The sequence below is a fragment of the Tympanuchus pallidicinctus genome, unplaced genomic scaffold, assembly GCF_026119805.1.
Source record: "Tympanuchus pallidicinctus isolate F22 unplaced genomic scaffold, pur_lepc_1.0 scaffold28, whole genome shotgun sequence".
Classification (NCBI taxonomy): Eukaryota; Metazoa; Chordata; class Aves; order Galliformes; family Phasianidae; genus Tympanuchus; species Tympanuchus pallidicinctus.
In genome coordinates this window covers 1,781,504-1,803,544 of record NW_026294745.1, presented here as the reverse complement: position 1 = coordinate 1,803,544, position 22,041 = coordinate 1,781,504, and the positions used below count along the sequence as shown (strand labels likewise).

The window sequence follows — 22,041 nt, the reverse complement described above, 5'->3', positions numbered from 1 at the left end:
CTGCTATTGCACTCATCCGAGGTACCAACAAACCCTGGCTTTGAACTCCCGCATGATTTCAGAACTCCCTGAAGCATTTTGAGTTAATTAAGCCCGAGTGAGTCATCGTTTCAGCTCACTCTAGAGGAGAGAGGTGTGTATAGCGGTGAGTAATTAGGGTTGGAAATAAAAGAATTATCCCGGATAGTTTATATCTCAGAATGGAGGTGTAAATGGATACACTGTTATAGTTGTAAGTGGAAGAGGTGTGGTGTTGATTTTTATTGTTGCTGTTCTTTTTAAGACTTAAAACACATAAAACAGAGTACTTTATAATACTATTGTATGCTGCCTTTCACACAACTCCTATGGAGCGTTACTGTAAGTCATGTCACCCTTGGAAGAGAAAGAAGTAGCAAAGAGCATCCGAGGTTGCTTTTATTACGGGAACTCTGAGTCAAACTGCTTTTCACAGAGGTCTCTCAATGATCCTGCAGACAAACGTTTAACTAACAGATACTTTTGACATTAGAACGACTCTGGTTATTTCCTGAGAGAAGAATGAGATAGAATCTATGACCAGGTTGTTTCAGACACTGTATCTACGAACTTCAAATTGTCTGGATTTTTCCCTGGCTGTGTCAGCTGCTTTTTGGCGGTGTAAATGGAGAGAAAAGCAGTGTGATCTGCGTGTGCGCATTCTGTTGTCGCCTTTAGATATAAGAAAAAGAACAATCTTGCAAATAAAGAAAGGTGTTAAGAGGACCAATGCAAAGACACTCAAGGTGTGTTGCAATTATTATTTTGAGGTGAAAAACTTCCATGTCACAGAAAATCACCCATTCCTTTAATCCCTAACAGCACTGCTGTTGCAGCAATTCAGCTCGTGCATACCTGTAGGCAGTGTCCTCGCCTGGCGTTTCTGTGGCGAGAATCATCCATCTCCTTGCTAGAACTCTTTAGCAGTGGGTTTAAGCCTCACCTCTTCAGCAGTAGCCCTCGGAGCTGTGCCATCGGCTTACTGCCTGCTCTGCACCTCGCTTTTCCCTCTGTAAAAGGCAGGGAAATAAATGGAACTGCATGCTGTTGGCGACTGCAAAACTGACAAGCACTGGCACTGGCCGTTCTGCTAACGGCCGGCTGTTATCAGCCGCTCGCTGATAAACGAGTTTGCACAAACGTTGATCTGGTGCCGAGGGCAGAGGTTAGCTCTGAAGTGAAGCGCCGGAGGTTTTCGGGGAGGCGGGCTGAGGGGGGGCCGGCAGCGCTGTAAGGGAAGGCAGCGAGAGGCGCGAGTAACGGCTGCCCCGGTCCCTTTTCTCTGTCCTGAGAGCGAGTGCAGGGGCAGTTCCCACAGAGGTATGAGAAGTTACGTAAGAAAACACAGAGGCCTGTCAGCAAAACGCGTCTGACGGTATCAGAATCGCTCCGCTCGGGGCCGTCGAGTCGCGGCCGCACTTTGCCTCAGCGCGGGAGGCGGGAAGAAGCCGCGCGGCGCCCCCTCAGGCGGCAGAGAGGGGCGGAGCGGGCGCCGGCGCGCAGACTCGGAGCGGCGGGCGGCAGGCGCGGCCCCAGCACCGGCAGCAGCGCCGGGCGCCATGGGGCGTTAGCCGTGCAGCTGGTGCCCTCGCTCTGCCTCCGGAAGGAGCCGCCGTCGCCGCGAGCCGCTCGCACCGCTCCTCCGCCGCCCGGAGCCCATGAGCCTGAACGAGCACTCGATGCAGGCGCTGTCCTGGCGGAAGCTCTACCTGAGCCGCGCCAAGCTGAAGGCTTCCAGCCGTACCTCCGCGCTGCTCTCCGGCTTCGCCATGGTGAGCGCCCGGCGGGTGAGGGGCGCCGGCTGAGGGCGGGCGGGCGGAGCGGCGCTTCCCATTTCCGCGTCGCAGCCTTTCCCGCCGCGCTGCGCTGAGAGAGCACCGCGCGAGGCCGGGGCGGCTCCGTGTGGGGATTTAGCTCTTAGAGAGGGTGGACCTCGCCACGCGGCCGTCTGGTGCTGATGCCGCCGCGTTGCCCTCAGGCAGGCACAGCCTCGCCGGCAGCCCTCGCGGCGAGGGGAGGGCCGGGGTCGCGGGCTGCGGTGTTGTTTTGCAGGCATATAAAGGCGAATAATCCCTTGGACGTTTAGAGATCGACGTGAACCGATATATTGAAAAACTCTCGGGTTTGCCTCATTCTTAGGGAGTTGTGCGCGCTTCCTGCTGTTTTTTGTTTTTCTGTCGCTTTGGTCCAGAATCCGTCGGACGCTCTCGGTTATTTCACGTGGAAGTCAGTCCGTGCCCGGTGCTTGCAGCGGGAGCCGCTTCCCGCCGCGCCGCCGTTCGGGCGGAGGATGCTGCTTCAGAGCGCGGCGGCGAAGCTCTGTCGCTCTGACGGTCAAATAAATGTCACTGTCCTCCTCCGGAGGCTAAAAACAGCCCGCGGGGACTGAGTGACAGGGCGCTGTGTCGGCCGGGGGGCGGTGAGCTGGGGCTGCTCTTCCCGTGGTACTGCCGCTGGCAGCTTGGCTGCTTCGCTCGGTGTTTCTGACAGCGAGGGCAGAAGGTGGAAAAGAGAATCTCTGCTTTCGTCTGTGGGCAGTTGTGAATGGTTGCGTTTCCAGAATTCCGTAGAATCGCTTTAGTTGCAAGAGACCTCCGAAGGCCGTCTGCTCCCACTGCCCGCAGTGCACAGGGACACCCACAGCTCCATCAGTGCTCACAGCCCCATCCCCTGACCGTGGCTGTGTGCAGGGATGGGGCACCACCATCTCTCTGTGCACCCTGTGCAGTGCGTCACTGCCTTCAGTATAAAAACTTCTTGTATCCAATCTAAATCTCCCCTCTTTCAGTTTGTAACCATTTCCCCTATGACAAGCACCACTAAGGAGTCCATCCCTTCTTTCTTACAGCCCTTTTTGACTCTGACAGGATGCTCTCACCTCTCTCCAAGCTGTGCAGCCCCAGCTCTCAGCCTGTGCTTCCAGGGAGACGATCCATCCCTCAGATCATTTTGTGGCTCTCTGGACTCACTTCCAACAAGTCCACGTCTCTCCTGTACTAAGGATGCCACATCTTAAAACATTATTTAAAATTTAAATACTATTATTTAGAAGTAATTCTTAATCTCATAAATCTGCTTGGCTTTTCTTTAAATATTTATTCTGTGGGGTCTGGATCCCTGTGAACCTATGAGGTGAGACTCATGTTTGCTTTCCAAGGAGCTCAGGCAGCTGGGGGTGCTGCAGTATGAAACTGCAGCTTTGAGGTAATTCAGGAAAAGCTACTTCGTCCTGCTTGGAGAAGCCCTCGCAGCCCGGAGTGTTACATGTGAATGTTGCTTTTTTTTCTGGAAGTTACCCCTTCAAAAAAAATTGTACTTTTGTTTTCGTTGGTAAAGTCGCGCTGGAAATCAGCTTGTAACCCTATTGGTGTGTTACAGGCAGTCAGCTGCTGGGACTTCCTCATTGGGTTACGGAAGAGCTGATTTAATGTTCAAGTATTTTTAGATTTCTTTTAAATAACTTTGCTGATCTGCTCAAGGAGTGCTTTCTGCACCGAAGGCAGGGCCTGCGCTGTGCTGTCACGCCTCCGCATTGTTCTCGGAGTTCGGTGGATTCCTCAGCACCTGATGTCTGAACAATGGGCTGCTGTGCTGCAATCTGGTCCTGGATCTAAAACTTCTTGCAGCAATTAAGAGTCTTTGTTCCTCCCTTTTCCTTATCAACGCAAGAAAGAGCCCGAAAGACACATCCAGGACTTGTCAGCGCATTGCTGGGAATTGCCAGCCGTGCAGTGTGCTGCTCTCGTGTGCTCCATTGATCCGTGGTCTTTTATTAAACAGTGCTTACATCCTTTAGTACCAGCTAAGTGTATTCCCACTAAACTGGTTCTTCGCCGTTGGATTAATCCTGCGTCTAACTGCAGCCATTTTGCAGAGGTTTTTCCCTCAAGATTAGTGAAGCATGCCCCAGTTAAATGATCCATGCCAAAGTCGTAATTGCAGAGAGCAACAATGTGTAGAGCATGAAATACTCAGCCAGGTTTCAAGCTCACGAGTGTTAACGTTTCCACAGAGGACTTTTTAATGAAAGCCTGCTTTACAATGAGTGTTGGTTCTGAGCCTACACACCAGGATGTTATGCTTTGTGTTGGCTTTGAGGAAGTAATGCAGGCTCTGGTGGCTGCAGAGAGATGTTAGTGATGCTCCTCAGTGTTTCCTTTGCAGATTTCCATGGGTGCTGTTGTCTGGTCCAACATGTTACCTCTGCTGACCATCTCCACTAGAAGTACTTTGCAGAGGGTACCCAAAAATCACAGGGAAGCTGTTAAATCCCAACAACTATTGAAGTGGAGAAGTCAGATCCTCCTCCACCTGCTGCCAATTAACAGCTCTACGAAAAAACTCAAGCCTAAATTAGGTGTCTAAATTACACAGCCTTGGTGGTTGACTTAGTTATATTTAGAATTTGGAGGATGTCACTTAGCAGAGAGTGCACTTGTAAACACCTCTAATGATTCAAACTAGGCAGACTGTTGCAAGTAGTAACATACAGGCTTAAAATACTGGATATTGTCAAAGAACCGTATGCAGTTGCCTTTGGAAGAGCTGATACAGAAGGCAGCTTCTGTCATCTTTTCTAGCAGTTGGGCTGCATGGAAATGTTGAAAAGTAGGATCCAGCCCTGCTGCTGCCAGTGCTGGGCAGGTACAGGAGGTACTCTGCCATCCTGCGTGCTTCAGTCATCCCTCGTTAGAAGTCGTGTTAGCTGTAGTTTACCACATTTCTGGAAGAATGATGTGCAACAGCTGCATTTTGTAGTCTCCAGTAAAGCCTTACAGCCTGGTTTCACAGCTCCTGCCACCACATATCTTTTATATCGCTATTGCAGTTGGAGGTTTTTACTGCAGCCAGAAGGATCTGCTCTGTACAAAAGGTTTCTCCTCTTTGCTTACTGCTGTGAAAGCAGCATTTTGTTGCTCCTTTGAGCATCCCTGTCTGGAGGTTACAGATGAGCAAGGCAGGCAGCAAGGAGAGCTTTGGTCTCTCTCTGATCTCTAGTAGCAGCTGCCTGTGGCTGCTATTGTTTGGAGAGTGTAAAGGTGATGTGAAGCTGTTGTTTGTTCCTGTTGTGCTGTCTAATGTGACCTTAAAAACTAGATTTATTGTAAGTAGTGCCACGTCAAGATGCTGCCTTCTCAAGGTGCGTTCACTCTGATTGTGTGGGTATTGGATTTTCATGTTTATTAACCAAGCTAAATCATGCATTTCTGTTCCAGTGGTGACTTGAGCAAATATTAACATTTTCCATTCTAAACATATTACAAGCCGCAGAGTCGCAATTCTAGGCTAGTACGTAAGTGATGCTTCCTTTTGTGTTTAAAAAAAAAAAAAAGAAAAAGCAGTAATATCATTTTGGTTTGCCTTTTTAAATTTCCTGCGACTGTTTCTGGCTCATACACTGTCTTTGTATGAGTTGTTTATAACTTGTTATGAATGGTGCAAGAACTGCAGAGCCTGCCTTTGTGTCTCTGTCTCTGGGAGTGTGCAGCACTGTCAGGCAAAAGGAGGCAGCTCAGGAGCTGAGGGCAGCTGCAGGAGCACTGTGTGATCTGTTACTGAAACAACCTTGTGATCGCAGCCTCTGCTCTGGCAAGGTGAAGGCGTTGTAGTTCTGTTGCATTTCTCCAGGTCACATTTACCTCTCCTTGTGTGGATGGGCCCGTATGATATCCAACCACAAAGCTTTCTTATAAAACATTCTTCCCGTATTGCTCTGTATAAAAATTGTCTTTTTCTCTTCATTGGTTTCTTACCTAGGAGTGGCAGCCAAGGACAGGGATGAGGAGCTGAGGGCAGCCTTGCAAGGATGTAGCCTTGATTAAGCGTGTGATTAAGGGGGAGAACTCTCAGTAACTGTTTGCTGCTGTTGCTATTGCCCATAACAACAAAGCAGTTATCTTCTTTCCAGTGTAGAGTCTCGAGTGTCAATGTGACCTGCTGCACGGTGCTCTCAGCTCACTTCTCCCTTTTGTTTTCCTTCTGATCATTGTCTCTCATGTCTTATTTTCCTGGAATACTTCTAATTTGAGGGAATCCGATTGTTAAACAGGAACTGAAACTTGTCTTACAGCTTATAAAACTGGGAGATAGTGCTGGAATTTGAAGCAAGTCTTTAATGTCTGTCTCCCCTGTGCTAAAATGAGCAACTGACAAGCCAGAGCAATAACTTACCCTGCGTTTATTTGGCCATAGGAGTTTCATTTGCAGCGACCAGTTCTCTGTAGAAAATGGTGTTGTTGCTGATGAAAATTGCTTTACCAGCATAGCACAGCTCATTCCTTGTTACTGGTGTTTGTCAGTCACTGTGTCAGTGCTCTTCTATGGATAGAAACTTCAGGAGTGCTCAGCATTTTCCTTTTCTTTTCAGAGTGTAATGAGACATGGAAATATTGTACGCAAGCAAGTGAAATGAACTTGTTTCAGGACACTGAATTGTAAATAGAGCTGAAATTTCAGCAGCTTCTTCAAGAGGGTAGGCTGATTTCTTGCAGACTGGTATTGTTCAGGCTCCCATAACTGTGAAATCCAGAACTGTTGAAGGCTTGAACATGACATGTGCCCAAACTCAGTCATCTCTTGAAAGTGTGAGCGCTGCCCTTCTGTGGCCTTATGCAAACTCCAGTCTTGTATCCTGAAATCATGAGTCTTTGAGTTTTGTTAGGAAGCTCTGTTTCAGACTTACAGATTTGTCAAGGGCTGCAGTAAATCTGTCGATCATATCTGTAGGATGACCTGAAGTTAAAGTTAGCTCTTCTCGGAGCTGGGGATTAGAGCAGATGACCTCTTGAGGTGTCTCCCAGCCTGCATTACGCTCTGGTTATGCAGCAAGGCAAGATGCATGCAGTGCCCTGTCAGCTGTGCAATACAAATCAGGTAGCAAGTGTTCAAAGAAACTTTAAAAGTGGTGAAGGCAAAGATGCTGAAGCAGTTGTTTTGGATACCATGGAGACATCAGTGCTCTGAGGGTTGCATGTTTGAGTCAGCGTAGAAAACTACTAGAGGTCACAGAGGAAAAAGTCCTGTGTGGAACATCAGCATCTATATGTTAGACTTTGCACTGTGTGGGATTAGATCTTAGCAAACATGCTCACCTTGGCCCTGGAATTGCAAGCATGACCTTACAAGAGCAGTTCTCATCTGTTTATTTTGAAGTTGCAGCAGGAGCAAAGGAGGCAGGAACTTGTTGTGCTTTGCTTTACTGTTGGAAAGCAGATGCAGGACCTCAATGAAAAATGGAGCTTTCTGTTTTAGGTGCCTGGCCTGTGCTGTTTACTTTCTTTAGAATGGAAGCTTGCAACTGAGAAGTGTTGGCAGTTTTTCTGCTGTTTTCCAGAGAAAGGTTCCCAAAGCAACTTCCTTGGTAGTTTGAGGAGACAGAAAACATGAACTGATTTCTCACTTACAGGTCAAGCGGGAGTTGCTCTGCCAGGCGCAAGCACAAGGCGGCTTTGCTGTGCCCCCTGTGGAGGCTTTCTATCAACTTTAGTAGGCTTTGAAATCCTTTGGGCATTCTGCATCCTACAGCCTCTATCTGAAGGGATTTCTGAAGTATCCATTGATGCTGAATGAATGCAAAACAGAAGTGCTTTCTTGCTTTCCCTGCTCCTTTCAGGGTGTTTCTAACACTATGTCACAACTGCAATAGAGTGTGTTTCCCTTTTGCTTAAGGGTGTCTCTGTACAACTAATTGCTTCAGCATAATTTTTTTTCCTTTCCTGTCTATGAACACATGAAAAACTCTTATGTCTTTGTTTCTTAGGCACATTTTCTCATCAAGGAAAGTTTAAGAAAAACATCCACCCCCCTTTCTGGAGAGCGTGTAGTCTGCAAAGAGCTGTCAGTGTTGGTGGGCAGCACTGATCATGTCTCAATATACCCTGAATGTTCAAAGTGTGGAGCTTTCGCACTGGTCCCTTGGAAGGCTGAATCTATGAAGCTGTCATCTCCTTAGCGTCAGGAGAAATATTTTTCCAGCTGTTTTTCAAGTGGGCAGATGGCTTCTGCCTTGTTTGCCCATTCTCAAACTGGGAATACTGGGCAGTGTGCAGTGGTGCCTGCCTGGCTGCCAGCTTACTGCACTGCCTTGAGATGGTGTTGGTGCCGCCTGTAATTCTTCTTACAGAGATGGTATGCTTGCAGTCACAGCAGCTAGTTGCACGGTATGGTTTGAGCTGAAGGAAGTTACACCCTTCCTGCTTTCGAGTTGGTCTCAGCGTGTTTCAGAAAGCACTCACAGAAGCCATATGGGGCCGGCCAGCGCAGCAGGCGCCCTGTGCAAAGCTGCTCTGCCTTAATGCCCATCAGCCACAGATGCCGAAGCCTTGTTTGTGTCCCTCAAGCTCAGGTTCCACCTGTCCTGTCGTGGTGTTGTGATGGTAGAGACTCATGTGGGGTGTCCAGCAGTGATAAAATGCAGCCTTTTTCCTCAGCAGATGCCTGGCCAGGATCTCTGCTTCTTGGAGATCAGAAGTCCCTATGATTGTCTCTGCACAGACCTCTCTGAATGCGTGAATGCTGCTTGAATTATGCTGTTCTCGTGTAAGATGCTCTTTTGGTTGCATTTAAGTAAAGGCAAATCATAACTAGGTACTTGTAGATTACATGTAATTGTTTGAGATTTCCTTTAGCTCAGCCTAGGGAAAGAGCTTTCTTTCTGATGCCGTTGAAATGGGAAGAGCTCCAGAACAGCCAATATGTTGCAACTATGAGCCTGTCTGAACTTTAGAATCAGCTGCTTGATATCATCATTAATGTTATCAACATTTGGCGAATGAAATACTTCAGAAATAATCAGTTCTTATGAGAAAAAAATATTTATCTTATGGTGTTCCTTGGTGTCTCATTTGGTTGTTATCATAATGAGAACTGGGATGGAGGATTTAAATGACCTGCAAGAGTGGAGAATTACTGAGTCTGCAACAGACCCAGCAGCCCAGCTTTTGCATTCAAGCTACACACCAGAAAATGTACATGGAAAAAATGTTGATAAGTAAGAAAATGACTCCTCAGTGGTGAAGGCTTGCAGTTGTTCTGTGAAAAACACAGCACAGGAAGCCCAGCATCCCACGAGTGCATGGGGACTTAGAGAGCAATCCCTGCTGAAGGGAGACCTGACGGCCATATGTTTATCCTCTCAACTGTGAAGTTTTTCACAGCTGAGAAGTGGTTATTTTAAAACCTTCACGCAAGAATTGTGTATGTATTACTGTAATTTCTTGTGGAGTTTCTTTAGCACTTGGATGCTGCTCACTAGCTTGGCTGGTTGGTTGGGCTTATGATGACAAGAGCTTTCAATAAAGGAATTAAAATATTGGCAAATGGCCTGGAGTGCCTGTTGAAACGTGTGTAAGAGCCTTGGTTGGCTTAACGTTTGGGGCAGGCAGTTAGGAGTTGGGGTGCCATAGGACGTGCTGGCTCTGTGTGTGTGGAGCTGGGACCCCACACTTGGTGCAGTTTTAGTTGCTCCAGCAAAGCAGTGAGGTTTGAATGCTCACTGTTTGTGCAGCTGTCTATGAACATTTTTCCTTGTGAGTTTTTGATGAAAATTAAGGTGTCTGAGATGCGTGCCGTAGTCTGAGCACCATTTAAGCCATCTGTGTGGTGCAGCAATGGGCCAAACCTGTGCTGATGAGACACGGGAGAGATGCTTTCCCAGCGACGTGGCTACAGCTGCAGCTTCCAGAGGTTGGTGCTGGCCAGGGCTTCTCATACTGCTTCATTCCTTGAACAGGAGGATTTCTGCTGTAAACACCCTGTTATTATTTCAAAGAGGAGTAACTACTGTGTTTTCTGGATCTGAGATCTTAGCATGCTGAATTGAATAATTCCTTCTGGAATCTTCCCCTCATTGGTTTTGTTCACTTTTCTTGCCTAGGAGAACATTATTTTTCCTTCTTTCAGCCTTCCCCACACCACTTCCCTCTAACATGTATTTGGCACCATGCACATGGTGGAGCCTTTGGTGTTCTGAACCTCTTTTTTTTTTCTGGAAGTTTGCTTTAACCTTATTTTGAGTGAAAGAATGTAACTGAGAGCCCTGTGGAAAGGTGATCCTCTAATGAAGGGCTCTGGCTCTTCAGAACACAGGCACAGAAGATGAAAGGAGTAGCAGGGTTTGAAGGCAGTCTGCAGCCTTAAAGGCAGCCATGTTACTGATACCTACTTCAAATGACTTCGCACGGCATTCATTCTACGTACGTATGCGACACAAAGCATTTCATAACACTCAGCAATATTTAGAGTCTAGAGTCTGCCACTTTAGTAGTGTGGGAAAGAAGAACTCTTCCACCTTGTGATCAGCATGGTTGGACTGTTAAAATGCAGCTGTTCTGTGGGATGAGCTGGAGGTAGCTCAGTGGCTGTGCTGCTCGAGGCTTTTGTGCACGCTGATGGTTGGCTTTAAGCTGAGCAGTAAATGTGAAGGGGTGGCTTTGTGTGATGGCTGCCACCTAAGACTGAAGTGTGGTGCAGCCTGTCGCTTTGTTTGGATCAGGTGAAGTTCCAGAGTCATTGGAGCATCAAGTAAGTATTTTTATTGTCTCGGCATAAGCAGAATTAGAATGACATGCCTAATTATCCTGCAATTAAAATCATTTAAAATCAGAATTGGTAGTCAAGCAGTATGTAACAGAGGTAATTATATCTCCTTTTTTTCCCTTTCCTTTCAGGTGGCCATGGTAGAAGTTCAACTTGATGCAGAGCATGACTACCCACGAGGTCTCCTGATAGCATTCAGTGCCTGTACTACAGTCCTTGTTGCAGTTCACCTTTTTGCACTCATGATAAGTACCTGCATTCTTCCAAATATAGAGGCTGTTAGCAACGTGCATAATCTCAACTCTGTAAAGGAATCTCCTCATGAGCGTATGCATCGGCACATTGAGCTTGCCTGGGCATTTTCTACTGTCATTGGGACTTTGCTCTTTCTTGCAGAGGTGGTGTTGCTGTGTTGGGTGAAGTTTCTTCCCTTGAAGAAGAACCCCCTTGACCCAGCTCAGAGCAGCAATTCCAGCATCACGTCAGGACAGGCAGCAGCCATTGCATCGACGTCTATCATGGTTCCCTTTGGACTGATTTTCATTGTCTTTGCAGTCCACTTCTACAGGTCTCTGGTGAGCCATAAAACAGACAGGCAGTTTCAAGAATTGAATGAACTTGCTGAATTTGCACGGCTCCAGGATCAGCTGGATCACAGAGGTGATGCCATCTCCCCAGCTGTTACCCATTTTGCATAAACCTGTACTTAAAGAAAATAAATCCACCGTTCTGCTCCTGCCTTATGTTGACTCCCCCATGCATGAATGTTCAAACTGTTGATTTTCTTTTCATAGAAGTTTATAAATGTTTGGGGAAAAAAAACCAACCCACAACAGTTCTCCCCTTACCATGGCTAGCTGAGACCAGAAGGAATGGATGACCGGATGTGCATGTGCCACATCCCTTTTCTGAGCACTCTCATTTGTTTCTGCCTGCCACTGAATGGTGGCTACACAAATGCAAGGAGAGTAATGCTGTACATTTGGGTGATAGGGATGGACAGAGAAGCTTTTTCCTCTTTGTTTAACGTTGGCATTTACTAGAAGATACTGTTTGTCCAGTCCGCGTTGCATGGCATGATACAAATTACTTGGGATATGCAGCAATTAGCACTCAGTTTCAGTGCTAGCACTCTCAGTTCTCTCAGTCTGACAGATGGTAGAAGGGAAAGCTCTCCCACCACTTTCTCCAGTGTGTTTTGCTGCCAAGTAATTCTTACATCAGTGACTTCTCCAGCACCTTTCCATGGCAGCTGCATGCTGTGTAACTCACTGAACACCCGTGACTCGTTCTGCTGCCATGTGGTATGGCCACAGGAGAAGGAATGAGACTGCTATGCTCTTCTTTGGAAGAAAATAAAAGCAATAACTGTTTTCAAGTTCTCAGAAGCTGGCATGTATTATCTGGAGAGATAGAACTGCCTGTTTTCCATTTAGGAATCTTTTTTTAAAAAGAAGGAACTAAATGGAAATTATCACTGGATATTTTTTTGCTTGAAGATCAGAACCACTGCTGTTTTTTCCAAGTCAAAGTAGCAATTATTTTATACTTTTATATTAAAAATATATTTTTAATAAATCCTCAGATACAAGCTGCAAAAGGTGCTTTCTCTGCATTGGATTCCCAAGTAATTAGCTATTGCTAAGCCTTGGTCTTCCTTGTTTAGAAAAAGTCTTCTGCTTGCTGAAGTGCTGCCCTTAGTAACTTCTTAAGATGTTTTTTGCCTTCCAGATCCTCTGGAAGCTATTTTTAATCTCCATAGATATATTTATGAAAGTAGATTATTTGTAACTAATATTGCTGCTTACTTTCAGACATGAATCTATGCTAGTGAGGCTCTGGTGTCATTTTTTTTTTTATTTTTAATTTCTTCCTTAACCTAAAACTTCCCTTGGGCCTCTCACGTGAGAGGTTTGGCCAAGAAGGATGCAGCAGTAGTCCTGGGCTGCTGCAGTAATTCCAGCTATGTCTGTAAGTGGATTTTCTTTGGAATGCAATTCTTGTGTAGAAAAGCTTTGGTTTGTAATGGGTCAAAGCCATTTTTGAAGACAAACTGAGACGGGTTTCAAATCGAATGGAGCATACCTTTACCTCCTGCAGTAGCTAACACTGTGGAATATAAACTGGTGGTTTTGTTGTTTTTGTTTGTTTGTTTTTCAATCAGACTGGTGAATGTGACAGTACAGGGAACTGTACCTGAGTGAGCCTGGGCTGAATGTGGTCTCTTACACCCAGCCTCCATCTCAGGTTATCCCAATGTATTTTCAGTCTATGGGATGTGGAAGGTGTTGACAGTGGTGCATCTGTTCTGAAAAACAGCCATTAGAAGAGGACCTGGTGTTTTTTCAGCAGGTTTCCTGGGGTATCCTCTGCCTATTGGCAGAAAACTCTTTTCCACACACCAGTTTCCCAGGGCCTCCTGCTGTACAGAGGCCTGGCAGGATTTTCTCCCGCTCTGCCATTCCGTTGTGTTTCAGGTGTTCTCATACTGGTGTAAATCTATCGATGGTGAGAACTGTGGCTACGATTCCTCACACGTTTGTTCATGGAGCACTGTAAAGATTCTGATAGTGAAGGCAGTAAGAAAACAGCATTCCAAACCACAGTAACTGAGGCAGACACAGAGTTTGTTTTCCCATCTCTCGGTGGAATACCAGTCGCGTCCTGGGAGGGGAGATTCTCAAAACAGCAGTAAAGGAAGCAGATTTGACTCGATCGTTCTGGAACAAATGGTCAGAAGGGTGCTATAGGGCTGAAAAATTATGCATCTGTCTGTAAATGATGTATTTAAAAGTCCTAACATTATTTTGAATATAAGTCCAGAAAATATATTATCCAAGCTTATTTTGTAAAGTTATTCGCTGTTCTTGGTAGGGTTCTGGACTTTTTATCTTGTGGGTCTTTTACAAAATGAAAGTGTTTTGTTTAGGAAATATAAAATTACGAGCTTATTTTTTAACTTTCTCAAGCCAGTAGGTCCTCACCTATTGGAGCTGTCAGCCCCAGCCATTTCACTGACTATTTTCTGCACTTTAATCTCTGATATCAAGTGTTTCTCTCGTTTTCCAGCTGTGGAAATGGTCACAAAAGTTGTGCCTTGGCCACGTCTCATAACTGTGTGCCTGAGGCAGTAACCAGGCCTGATCGTATGGCTCCAGATGTTGAGTGCACTTCAGCTTGTTTTTTGTTCTTTATTTATACTAATGGTATTTCATGTTTACCTCAAGCATTTTAAATGTCAGTTATTGTATATCAATTATTTAGATATAAAATAACTTCAGATAATGAAATAAAATATACTCAATTGTTGCTGATTGTTACCTAGATGCCTAAAAATACTTATTTTCTCTACATCCATTGCCTCTGCCTGCCTGTGTTGTTGCTAATCCTCACTGTATTGCTGAGGGTCTCTGAAATGTATGCAGCTTCTCACTGCAGTCATACAAAGATGGTGTTTCCTGTTCACACAGGTATAAAGAGCCTAATGTTGGCAGAATGCTTTTCCTGCCATCAGCACTGTTTAAATCTTGACACTAAGTGCTCTGCTCTTTTCCAAGTGTTTAAATAGAAAAGTAGGTTATCTTCCAGCTGACAGAAAGTGAAAAGGGACCTCGCAGCTGTAAACAGGATGTGATATCGGGAGCGTAGTTTAAATCAGGTGAACCAATTGCCTGCTGCCCGGTGTGTTCCTCAGCAGGCAGCCACTGACCTTGTGAGCAGCAGGAGGAATGAGCCAGGAGCTGGGCAAAGAGTCGCTGCATCCCCCAGCGCATTTTGCTGCTGTGAGTGGTTGTTATTTGATTGCTGCTCGTGTTTAAATAACGGTGGGTGGGAGGAGGCCTGAAGCACAGCTGCCTGCACAGTGAGGCACACAGGGGCAGTTCTGGGGGACGGGTGAGGCTGACCACAAGACGACGTACAGCAGCATGGGCATGAGGCACGTAAGTAACCCGAGATCATGTTCTAATCCTGCGTCTTTTGTCCTTCAGCATCTGGTTAGTCGTTCTGGCTGTCATCAAAAAGCACTCGGGCCTCTGCTAAAACACCATCAGGATCAGCTAGTTCAATCTAAATAAAAGGAACAGAAATCAATTATGCGGTGTAATTAAAGAGGCTTAAAGTTTATAGCTATTGATTAACGTTAACAGAGCATCTCCTGTGCAGCAGGACTGTAGTTTATACCACAACCTTTCAGTTACTAATTCAGAAACATCACTGCACTTCCTGAATTTCATTACAGTGTTGAATCCATTTGTCTCCTTGCACTCCCCCAGCATGGAGCGCTGCGCTGATTCTTCTTTAACAAAAGCAATTCCTGGGCAAAACTGGCTCTGGTTTGCAGCCTGTTGGATCTCGCCTGCAGTTCCACAGTGAGTAATGAGCAGTCATACGGCTGAGCATCAGTAAGTCACGTGAAAGCAGGAGTCCATGTCATCAAATGGGGGCCATGCAGATAATGCAAAGGGAAGCACTAAAGCCGTGCCAGGAGCTTGTCATCATGCTTTATAGCCCCACACGTGCTGGGGGCTTTACGTGTGTGTTCTCCCTCCCCAGTAGAAGACAGGGTCCTTGTTCCATGAAGCCTTACAAAGCCCTGGCTGCAGTAACTAGGACAGCAGTGCTCCAAGGCCACTCGGTTGTCCTTCCCCTCACTACAGTCAGGGCTCTCTCAAACACATCCTTCTATTGCTCATTTTCCTTGCATGCCTCAAAAGGAAAGAAGGCTGAGTTTTCCCTAACTGGTGCTACTGATGGTAATTTGACAAATGGTTTATGAAAGCCTGTAGTCAATTGTTCTCCTTTTATGTTTCTTCATTCCTGTTCTGAGATCAATAAATCTCTTCCAGCTGAAAGCACAATAATGGCAGTGAGAGCTGATGCTTTCTTTTAGTTCATAAAACAAGGAAAACTGGGTTATAATTTGGTCTTCATGGGAGTTAATTGAGCTGCTGGGCTCAAGCACCCTGCTTTAGCAGCTATGAAATTCATCCTGTGCCCTGGGCTGAGATGCTGAAGAGGCAGCTCTCTTGAGTGATCTCTGACAAATCATGTGAGGTAAAGATTTTTAGTTTAGATTTTTAGAAGCACTGCTCTTTTTGCAAAATTGGGGCTGCTTTTCTTTGGTGTTTGTTTTTTATTATTCTGTGCTGCTGTGACCGTACCTTAAACTTGAAGAAGGAACTGGCTGTCAAAAATGCTGGAGAACCTTACTAGAGAAAGAAGATGTGGATGAAGTTAGGAAATGAAGTTGTAAGAGCTGTGGGCCTCAGCAGGCTGTGCTGTGCCCAGCACTAATTACTACAATCCTGTTCCTGGAGCAGCATTACAAGGTAAGAAATGTCACTGGCTGTGAGGCCTCTGTTCCCTGCACTGCTGGAAAAAAGCGGCTGTGTGCCAAGTTGTGATCATTGAAGGTGTTGCAGCTCAGTTCTCAGCAAAGCTCTGCACTGTTTGCTGCTCTCAAGGGAACAGGGCAGCAGGGATGTTGGTGTGGGCACTGCCTGGGCTGGGGAACAGAGCTGGTGTGGGGCTCAGCTGGCTTGGCAAGGTGTGGTCAGCCTTAGCCATAGGGCTGGGAGAAATCATGTAGTTTTGACACAAATCCCACTGTTGTCTCTGGCTGTTAGCTGCATCTCCTTTGTGCTGGGTCGGAGCGCTTAGCAGTTTTGGTGCAGAACTGCATTTTCAGAAGCGCAGGCAGGTCCAAGGCTCCAGCGGGGCCTCGTGCCACTGAGCCAGCAGCTTGGCCCTGCGGGGATGTTCGGGTCACTGCTAACCAAAAGAGCTTGAGTACAGATCCCGAGTGACTACCTGAAGAGAAGGCATGACCCAAATAGGTACCGTGAGCTCTAACAAGTGCTGTTGGCATAGACATCGTTAGCAAACCAGGATTTCCAAGCAGTTACCTTTGGGATTGGATACTGGGTGGGGGCAGGAGCTGCATCTCTGTTGAAGTCGATCATAATCCCGCATTTTGGTACATCTGTCACCCAGATGCCTTCAAGCAGTTGTCCCTTATCCAAGAAGAAGAATCTGCCTGGGCCGTGCTTCTTTCCATCTTTCCAACCTCCTTCGTACCTGTCATTGTTTGCTGCGATCAAAGACATGAACAGACCGTGAGATTTGCATGTGCTCATCAGGAGCTAGGTCCAAAGCTGAGGCTACGTCAGAGGGGCTGTTGCCTGCACAGGGTGTGCTGCAGCACTCGGGTGTTCCCATGCATTGCTCACATCTGCTGAGGAGGATCCCAGGGCTGCGTTGCCTGCTGCTGCACTGCTCTGGTCTGAGCTGCGGTGGTGAAGCAGCACTTTGCTCCTGGCTGCTCCCCCTGCCAGGCACGTGGCCAGGGCGAGTGATTTAATCTGAGCTGCGGCTGTCGTGACCTCCGCTGGAGAACTCCTTTTTCTTTCACCATTGCAGTGCTGCCAGCACGTGGGCACGCTTCCAGCAGTTGAGCTGAATGCGTTCAGCTTACGCGTATGAAATAATCGCTCTGGCTAATTTTAACGAGAAGGAATCCGGCTCAGTGGGGTCCCGGGCTCTGCCTGGAACAGGCGGGCTCTTGAGCAGCCCAGCAGCAGCTGCTAAACCCAGAGGGTGCCTGGTTTGTAACAGGGAGATTGGTTTGGATGGGAACAAAGTGAGGCAGCTGAATGAGCTGCCCCTGAAAGCATGTGTTGGTGTCACTGGTATGAGCCATTGATCCAAAATGGGTTTACAGCCAGCAGACAAAGCGTAGATGTGTACACAGTGTGCAGGGGGGGGTCATGCTTGTTCCTCCCGGCTGCTTTGCTTAGTAAGTGATTTGCCTTGAGATTGCCCCCAAGAAAAAAAGAGATTAATAATCATCATCATCATCATAACCTGCGGAGGTGATGTTTCTTCAAATGTTCCTGGAATGTGGTGTTTTGTACTGCAAAGGACTGGCAGTCTTGGCTTTGGAAAAAAAAAAAAAAGTTGAATCGCTAGCAAAATAAGAGGAAAAAAGATCCAAATTTCTATTTTATGATGGGATTGCCCCAACATTTCCAATCTGTGATACACTCAAGTGTCACATCTGGGAAGGCATTGGGTGCTAACGAACCCCTGCGTTCTCTCACTGTGAGCCACTGTCGGAAGTACAAGAGGGGATGAAAGGAGCCCAGAAACAGAACTGTTGTTTGTAACGTACTGGAAAATGGACTCTTTGGTATGCAGTAGTTAGAAAGTATGAAAGTATGCCTGGCGATGTGCCTGCCTTAAAAATAGCCATTTGTTCTTCTCTGACCCAGTAATGTATTGTCTCTAACCCATCTCCGTCATTTCAATGTAAATCACAGCAAAAGCAAGCTTCCATGTGTGTGGCCTGGAGCATCGCAGGCCCGCCCTTGCCCGTGATGCTTGCTCGAGAGAGGCTCCAGACGGGGCGCCAGCCTCTGCCCCGCCAGGCTGCGCTGGAGATCAAGGCGGCACCACCGTTCATCTCGGAGCAAAGATCCGCCACCGCTTGCCGTGCGTTTTACACAGGCCAGGCGGCTCGCAGGTACTTACGCAGGCACAGCATCCCCTGCCCGCCCGGCCGGTCTCCCAGCCACTGCCCCTCGTAGGTGGAGCCGTCTCCGTAGCACATCCGACCCCAGCCGCTCCTCTGCCCGCTGCTCCACTCGCCCTCGTAGCGCTCCCCGCTGGGGTAGAGCATCGTCCCGTAGCCCTGCACAGCAGCAGAGGAGTTGCTCAGGAGCCTCTCTATCAAGAGGTGTTGGTGTTCAATTCTGGGGCATTAATTTCTCGGTATGCTGCTCCTTTACTTACTACTGTTAGATACAGCTGACGGCAGCCTAATTCAACCTCTGTTTATGTGTTGCAGGAAATGAGAAGTGATGCTATGGGATTTTGTTGACCAATTATCAAATTCCCATAGCAAAATCTCAGGTCTGTATCTCAGCGTATTGTTTTTGGCATGACTGCGCTAATTGGCTAAAAGCAGGTCTGACAAACCTGGGGATGCACCACCAGAGTGACGTGGCTCTTCCACTGGGATGTGATGTCCCACGACAGGGCTGATGTCTCCTGCAGTCTGCAGCATCCCAGGCTGGCAGCCCCTTCCCAGCCCGGGGCAGGCTAACAATCTCCAGAGCCACTAATAATGGATTTTGCTCCTGCTGCATCCGTAAACACAAACAGCTCCCGCTTCTCAGACCATCTCTCAGCTCACTGCTGGTGTACATTTGATCAATGAACTTCTGAATTAAGCCTACTAGGTGTGTGTGAGCCGGAAACCTCAGGGAGGTGTTTATCTTGTGTCTGTGTTGGCCAGGTTAGAGACTTCCTCGTCACGGGACGTCATACCACTGAGAAATATTTACGTGTTATTAGGGAGTTTTCCCTTAGGACAAAAGCAGTAATTTACCTTTTGGGAAAAAAGAAAACGCTGTGTCAATAGCTGATTCTTCAGAGCAGTAATTCTATTAAACTTCCTGGATGCAAAGGGGAGGATTTTGCAGAAGAAAAATAAATAAAAATACTGTTGTTTGGACGTCAGTGTAAATGTTTTGCCAAAACTCAATCATCCAAAGTACATTCCCAGGGAATGAGGGAAGAAGCTCCTGCAAAGAGGCTCAAGCCGTGGAGCTGCACACCAATTAGAAGCACGAGAGCAGTGGACACAAAGGCAAACATAAGGCTTCCATGGGCAGATCAGAAAATCCTGAAAGGATTGTGCTCATAGGATTGCAGTTGTTTTTACCGGATGACTTCCTCATTGTGCTTCCTGTAGAAAAGCTGGTGATTTATGTCACGGGCTCAATTCCCAACATAACTTGTCTTTTTTGCTTAATGTGCTGTAAAACTTGCAGCACAGTGCTTCTAAGCTGGTTTTTCTCACAGCACTTGCAGTGCATGCTCTGTGGACAAGTTCCTCCCGCGCTGCAAGCATGCTGGAAGCACGTCAGTGTTGGGGTCAGCATGCAATCATACATGGACACATGGCCTGACCCTCCTGTGCTGCAGGGACCGGGGGATGGGGAGATGGGTGCTTCCTGCTGGAGTCTGTGGGCTCTGCAGTGTGATGGATGTCACCCCTGGAACTTCCTGAGCTTTCAGGAGGGACAAGCCCAATTTTAAAGCAAACCCAGGCCTGAAGGCTGGGGAGGGCAGGCTTTCCCACCGGGAGAGGGCTTCAGCACGAGAGCTCTTGCTTTCATTTCCTTGCTTCACAATACTCATTTCCCCCAAACCCTTCTGGACCTTCAAGCTGGGGGCCTGGTGCCATTTGAAAAAAGTCAGTATTTTAAATGATTGTTTTGCATGTTTCAAGGCAGGTGCAGGAAATCTCACTTACGCATTTTTTGTCGTTCCTCCACCAGCCTGTGTACACCTTCAGGTACTCCTTGGTCACGGGCTCAGGGATGCTGTACGAGCCGTACCCGTCCCGCTTCCCAAACTTCCAGTCGCCGCTGTAAACAGCGCCGTTGTGCTTCCAGATCTGGGTGCCTTTACCTGTTTCAGTAAACAGGGATTGCAGGGAGATGATCACGATGAGTAGGAGAATGTGTGATGCTTAATGATTATACCATAAGCCAGTGTGTTTCGGTGCTGGCAGTGCAGCATCCCTGCTTTTTGGGCTGTCTGTGCCCTGGGTTATGCTTTCCCTGCAACCCGTGTGCTGGGAGCTGAGAGCACTGAGAGCACAGTGCAGCTGTGGGTGCGTGGAGCTGACTGCAGCACGCTGGGTTCAGAGCATTTCTAACATCTGTAGCCTAGGTGTCTCAGTAGCAGCCCTGCAGCTGAGCGCACGCTTCATTACCCATTAGAAATATCTGAGCACATTTTTGCACGGCGTTGCATCAAACACATGCTGTTGTACGTGGATGAACACACACAGCCACTGACTGACTGCTCCCTGACGCCCTGAACTTTTGTAAAGATGCCTATGTTGGTGCTTTTCTCCAAATGATGGATCTTACCATGTTTTAAGTTGTCCAACCATTCTCCAGTATACTGATCCCCATTTACAGCATAGACTGTATGTCTTAATCCATCTTTCTGTGCTTTCCTGTCCCATTCATGCCAGAGAGGCTCTGCAGCCCTGGGGTATTTCACAACAGGCATCGTGTTCTCAGCTGGAAGGGAAAACAAAGATTGTCAGAAATGAATTAGGGAGAAATTACAGAGGCAGGTACTGGTAGAACGGTGTGTTTGTAAGCTTACTTTACTGTGCATCTGAGCCAGTAATTGAGGTCTGGGTTTGATATCTATCAAGATGCAACAAACAGAAGGTATCTAAAAATACCAATGTACAAAACAGCTCTATCTGAAAATAAGCTGGTAGCTTGTTGGGAAATGCTAAGTAAGCTGCAGCAGGATGGGGCTGTGTACCTTCAAGAGGACTCTGGGACACCAGGGAAGGTCAGACCCGTCCTGGCACAGCAGGAACACAGCCGATCTCCTTCCTAAGGCTGCTCCTCTGCCTCCACGTCAGCAGGGTGCGCTCACTGAAGCACATGGCAAAATTGTATTTTAGGAAATATCTCACTGCCAGGGAGTACAATCTAGTACCTTAAATAAATCGAGTATCTTAGAAAACGAGTCGACATTCACCCTTAGCTCTCCACTTGATGATTCAAAAGTTATTTCGTGTCTAATCACTGCTAACAAAAACGGAGTCCGTGACGACCAGTGAGCAGTGTTGTTGTGTATCGCGCTTCCCGTCTCGCTCCTCACCAGCGGTGCCGGGCAGCAGCGGTGGGAAACGAGCTCATTGTGAGCTCAGCGCAGGACGTTCCCAGCGAGGCGGCAGTGGGTCGGGAAAGCCCTCCTGCAGACGAGCCCGCGCCTCCCGACCGCCCGGCCCAGCCGCCCCGCGGGCACCGACCTGCAGGGGAGCGCAGCGCTTCCAGCCACCGCCGCGGGCATCGCCGAGTCGTCATAGCGACGCTGCCAACGCGTGCGCGGAGCGAGCGGGAGCAGCGCCGGCTGAGGGCGGCCCGGAGAGCCTGCAGGGAATGGGAGCGAGTGCTGCGTGCGGCGCGTGCGGGCGGCGGTGCGTGGGTACGACGGAGTGCTGGGCAGAGTGGCCCAGCGAGGAAATACTGGTAGAAAAATATATTTCCCGTTATGAAGAATGAGAGAAAGGTGTTCAGGGGGATTTCTTCACGCTCTTTCACAAATGTGTTCAGGGTTTGTGCAGAGCCTGAGGACCACTGGACAGTGAAGGCGCGGGGCTGCGGAGCAGGGCAGGGATTGGGGGGAACCCACAAAGGAGAAGAAAAAATGCCTATTGCAGCCCCAAGGTTACGGCCTTGTATTATGAGCACAAACGGGCCCTGCTGGAAAAGCATTAATTATCTTGAATTAATTAATCTTGAATAATTCAGCCACTGTATTGCGCTGCAGTTAACTGAGAATCTGTCAGGTCCATTAATTAATTTCCCAACTCAGACAATTGCACGTGTTTATTTTTAACCAGTGCAGCTTGTGCACGGATTTAGAAAAGCAAGCCCAAAGTGT

The 22,041-nt window shown here is 47.5% G+C and overlaps 2 protein-coding genes across 3 annotated transcripts; one reads left to right on the top strand and one right to left on the bottom strand.

Annotated features, from left to right (window-relative positions):
- Window positions 1-1,532: 1,532 nt before the first annotated feature.
- On the top strand, window positions 1,533-13,863 carry ORAI1 (ORAI calcium release-activated calcium modulator 1). Its single transcript, XM_052691103.1, has 2 exons — window positions 1,533-1,790; window positions 10,686-13,863. Exons 1-2 carry the CDS (start codon window positions 1,677-1,679, stop codon window positions 11,250-11,252), a joined length of 681 nt encoding a protein of 226 aa, XP_052547063.1. The 5' UTR covers window positions 1,533-1,676; the 3' UTR covers window positions 11,253-13,863.
- MORN3 (MORN repeat containing 3) lies at window positions 11,224-21,516 on the bottom strand. 2 transcript variants are annotated; one of them, XM_052691101.1, is made up of 6 exons: window positions 21,407-21,516; window positions 20,499-20,654; window positions 19,874-20,031; window positions 18,085-18,244; window positions 16,461-16,645; window positions 11,224-14,622 (listed from the first exon to the last, which is right to left on the bottom strand). In XM_052691101.1, the coding sequence occupies exons 1-6, from the start codon at window positions 21,459-21,461 to the stop codon at window positions 14,551-14,553; spliced, it is 786 nt and encodes a 261-aa protein (XP_052547061.1). In that variant the 5' UTR covers window positions 21,462-21,516; the 3' UTR covers window positions 11,224-14,550. The 2 variants fall into 2 exon arrangements, with proteins under 2 accessions (XP_052547061.1, XP_052547062.1); XM_052691102.1 differs by lacking the exon at window positions 21,407-21,516 and adding an exon at window positions 21,133-21,366.
- Between the last annotated feature and the right edge of the window lie 525 nt (window positions 21,517-22,041).